At 54.6% G+C, this 3595-nt stretch overlaps 1 protein-coding gene across 1 annotated transcript in view; it reads right to left on the reverse strand.

Moving 5' to 3' along the window:
• LOC106724584 (transmembrane and coiled-coil domains protein 2-like) overlaps positions 1-3589 on the reverse strand; it is a gene marked incomplete at its 3' end in the record, with an annotated part of 13493 nt that extends 9904 nt beyond the window's left edge. Inside the window, exon 1 of the mRNA XM_014532502.1 lies at positions 3067-3589. Within this exon, the coding sequence (XP_014387988.1) occupies positions 3067-3273 (207 nt within the window). The remainder of the gene's footprint in view (positions 1-3066) is intronic.
• Between the last annotated feature and the right edge of the window lie 6 nt (positions 3590-3595).

A 3595-nucleotide genomic window follows, 5' to 3' on the forward strand; every position in this document is an offset into this window, starting at 1 on the left:
CTGCTGTATTTGTAACAGGAATGTGTGCTGCACATCCCTTTTTGCCGTTTTCCTGAGCTCATCCCCACTCCCATTTTCCCTGGAGCTGGGCTCCTCGCTGGAGAATTCCCGTGTACTTTTGGTCAGCCAGCACTCTCTGTGGCCAGCAATCCTGGCATCTCCTAGCAGGGCTTCTGGGAGCAGCAAAGGACCGGATAAGGATGACCGTGCAATCAAGACATGAGCTCAAGGGCTTCAACAGGAACCCAAGCCACAGAGGGGAGGGATGTGACTTCTGGATTGTGGCGTGAGGAGTTGCTCAGAGGGCCCCCACGCTAGCTGCATAAGCCTCCTGTAGGGCAATGTTCATTTTCAGGTTGTCAGTTCGGGCTTTACGATGGCTCTTAAACTCGTTAAGACTGTTGCTTAACTATTTCCCCTTCTTTTCACTGGCCCGCCTCACCCCATAACCACAGATGCAGGCCACGGGAGCAGAAGTTTACAGTGCAGAGGGAGATGCTCCACAACGCCCAAGGACCCAAGGGCTGAGGGATGGAAGGACGGGGAGGGAGACCACAGGCTGCCACTGGTCGGGGCATCGTTCAGATCTCTCTGGCAAAGACTAAAATGCTCTCTTCTCCCCATCCCCTCACCTCAATGGAGGTGCTTCACAGAACGCCTCTTACTTTCTTTGCCCCTTTCTCAAGATGACTTCCTCCAATGCACTCAACCCATCACCATGCCTGCAGCTGTCACAGAATATACAAGTGGGACTGAGGGACCAAAAGTGGCCTTTCTCCAAAGTTTAAGATGAAAACAAAAGCAAACAGCAACTGCTGGTCCCCCTGGGCCAAACACAGGTGTGCAGCAGGGGGTGTTAAAAATTAAACGTGCCCCTTTCTGGTACTGCCATCAAGTCGAAAACAACTCAGCTTCGACTCCGTGCTAGACAGAGCCAATGGTGGAATTTTTCCATCGCTGGGAAACTGTGCCAGCATGGGAAAACAAGTCTGGACACATTTAATATTTCTAGTCCCTTTCTCCAGAAAAGGGGCTCAGAAAAGTTGAGTGATTTGCCCGAGATCACACAGCAAAGCAAATTGCAACAGCCCCCAAGTTCATGTCTGGCTCTGAGGTCCCTTCCCTGTAAACATGTGTGAAAGCAGACAGAGATAAACACCCTGCCTGCCTCCCTGTGCTCCCACCAGCAGGCAGCAGCTCTGTTTTCTACTCCTTGCTGCCAAGCTGGGTCCATAGGGCTGGGATCCGCCTCAGTGGTATGTTTTCTCGGGGGTGGGAGTGGGAGGATCCAACTCCTTTTGTCACACCTGGTGTTAATTTTGGTTCAGGGGAGTTCGGCATTCAATATCAAATGTAGAGGTGTTGCTATTTTTACCGCAACCAGAATGAAGGTAGAGAGAGAGAGAGAGAGAGAGAGAGAGAGAGAGGTTATAGAGTGAGGTGAACCAGCTTCTTAAAGTAGCTTTATCTACAGAGGCAGACACTGCAGCACTGCAGCCACAAACAACCCATCTTGGGGGGGTGGGGGGGCGGGGATAGAGGATGAACGGAGCCCAGTTTCCACTGCTGGCCTAAGCTAGGGTGTGGGGGGCTTCCGAGCTGCTCTTTCTGGACTCAGGCTGAGGGTCCACCTGATTAAGCAATCAGAGTTCTCTGGCCAAACTCATCTACAGCGGCCCGGAATGAAGCTGAAGCCTGCAGCAGAAGGCTGGCCCCTCCCCACAACAGCATTCCGGGCATCCCTGTCCCTTCCCCATCTCCTTTAAAATAGGACCCACACCTCCTGAGCACACAGGGTGGGCTCAAGGGTGACAGCGGGGCCAGGCCCCAGCGTCCTGTGCACAGCCTAGCCAGCAGAGCTCATCTTCAGACATGAGGCTAGCCCCAGACGGGCAGCAGAACCAGAGGTCACATTCGAGTAACTACTACAATTTTTTTAAAAATTACACACAAGGAGCTAGCGGTCCCCCACCTCATCCCTCCCCCAAGGAACACAGACAGGTAACACACAGGTAAGAGCACACTCACCTGCGCTCAGGCCAAACGAGGAATGTCATTGGCTTATTCTGCTGAGCTCCTCGGTGTCTGCTGCTATAGGATACAGGCTTTACTGAACATAGCGAGTCCGTTCACTCCCCTAGTCAAGACCTCGCACCCCGTCTGGAGAAAATCTCCTCGAGGCATCAACCTCCAAGGCATCTAAGTTCCTCCCTTGGGCTGACATCTCGCTCAGTCTGGAGGTGAGCTGGCTGGAGAAGCCTGAGCCTGCAGTCCCCGCTCCAGCAAAGGTGCATTTATTTATCGCAGCTGCTGTTTTCATTAATATAGAGACATACTCAATACGGCTCGGTAATTTTCTCAGCACCCTCAGGCTGGAAAATAAACCACTCCTCCCCGCTGCGTGTGATCAGCTCTCTCCGATTCTGGTTCTAGCTGCCGGCTCAGCATGTGTGCAACTTGAACCGAGGCCCCAAACCAGCCCAAGTGCTGGGCCACCTGTCAGTTCTCCACCCGGGGGTTGGTTCCACAAGCAGGCCCGGAAGGGATCGCCAAGCACTAGCTTAACCTCTGGCTCCACCTAACGGCAAGAGATCCACACTCCCCTTTCACAGATGGGCAAACTGAGCTTCATCCAGAAAGGTCTCCAAAGGAGGAAACTAATTCAGCAAAGAAGACGAACGGTCCTGTTTGGCCTTCCCGGCTGTCATTTTCTCCCCCTGCCATCTCACAGGACGGAATGTGGGTGTCAACATTTTGGTTAGCATCTTGGATTTCTCCAGCCCTTTGTCTGAGACTAAGCACTTCACACATATCTTTCAAACAATCTTTATGGGTGAGTCACTAGAAGGTCTGCTGAATAATGAGGAACAAACACAGAAGCCTGAAATGGAGCCGAAAGACAGAGGCACAAATGGTACCTGAAAGTCCAGCCCCGGGTTCTGGCCCAACATCCTCTCTGACCTTTGCCTTTCTTTCCCAGCACTCACATCCCGTTAAAGCACTTCGGCGCGGGGCAGGGGAAGCTAAGTCGCCGGCTGGCCCGGCCAAGGGAGGGTCTGCGCTCACCTTTAAGTCGGGAGGCTTGCTTCGGGGTCCCGGGTTGGGCGCCGACGCAGCGCCCGCGTCTGAAGTTGGCCCGCCGGCAGAATTAGCACCCATGGCCAGCCCGGGCCGGGGGTCCGCGCCGGGCAGGTGGCAAACGGCATCTTCCAGCCCCGCTCCATCCTCCTCTCCCTGCTGTTGCTGCAGCTCGTCCGATTTGCACCTCTTCATGCTGTATGTGGGTCGGCCCGGGGAATCTGTCCTTCCGGGGAGCCGTCTTGGGGGGAGACCGCACCCCCTCTTAACACTCAGAAACGAGGCCCAGGGTCTAAATGACCAACGAGGGAAGGAGTCGACGGAATACAATTTCTTGGATCGAGAAATAAATCTTTAAAGGAGAGGGAGGGAGGAACGAGGAGGGGAGCCTTGGTTACAGCTTGGAATAGTTCCCGACGACCTGGAGCGCGGAGGCAGAGCACAGTCGAGGCTGGCCGGCGGGAGTCCTTGGGCGGTCATGGCAGCGGGAGGGGGAGGAGGGTGGCCCCCGGCCCCC

This window comes from Myotis brandtii, unplaced genomic scaffold (assembly GCF_000412655.1).
Source record: "Myotis brandtii unplaced genomic scaffold, ASM41265v1 scaffold898, whole genome shotgun sequence".
NCBI lineage: Eukaryota > Metazoa > Chordata > Mammalia > Chiroptera > Vespertilionidae > Myotis > Myotis brandtii.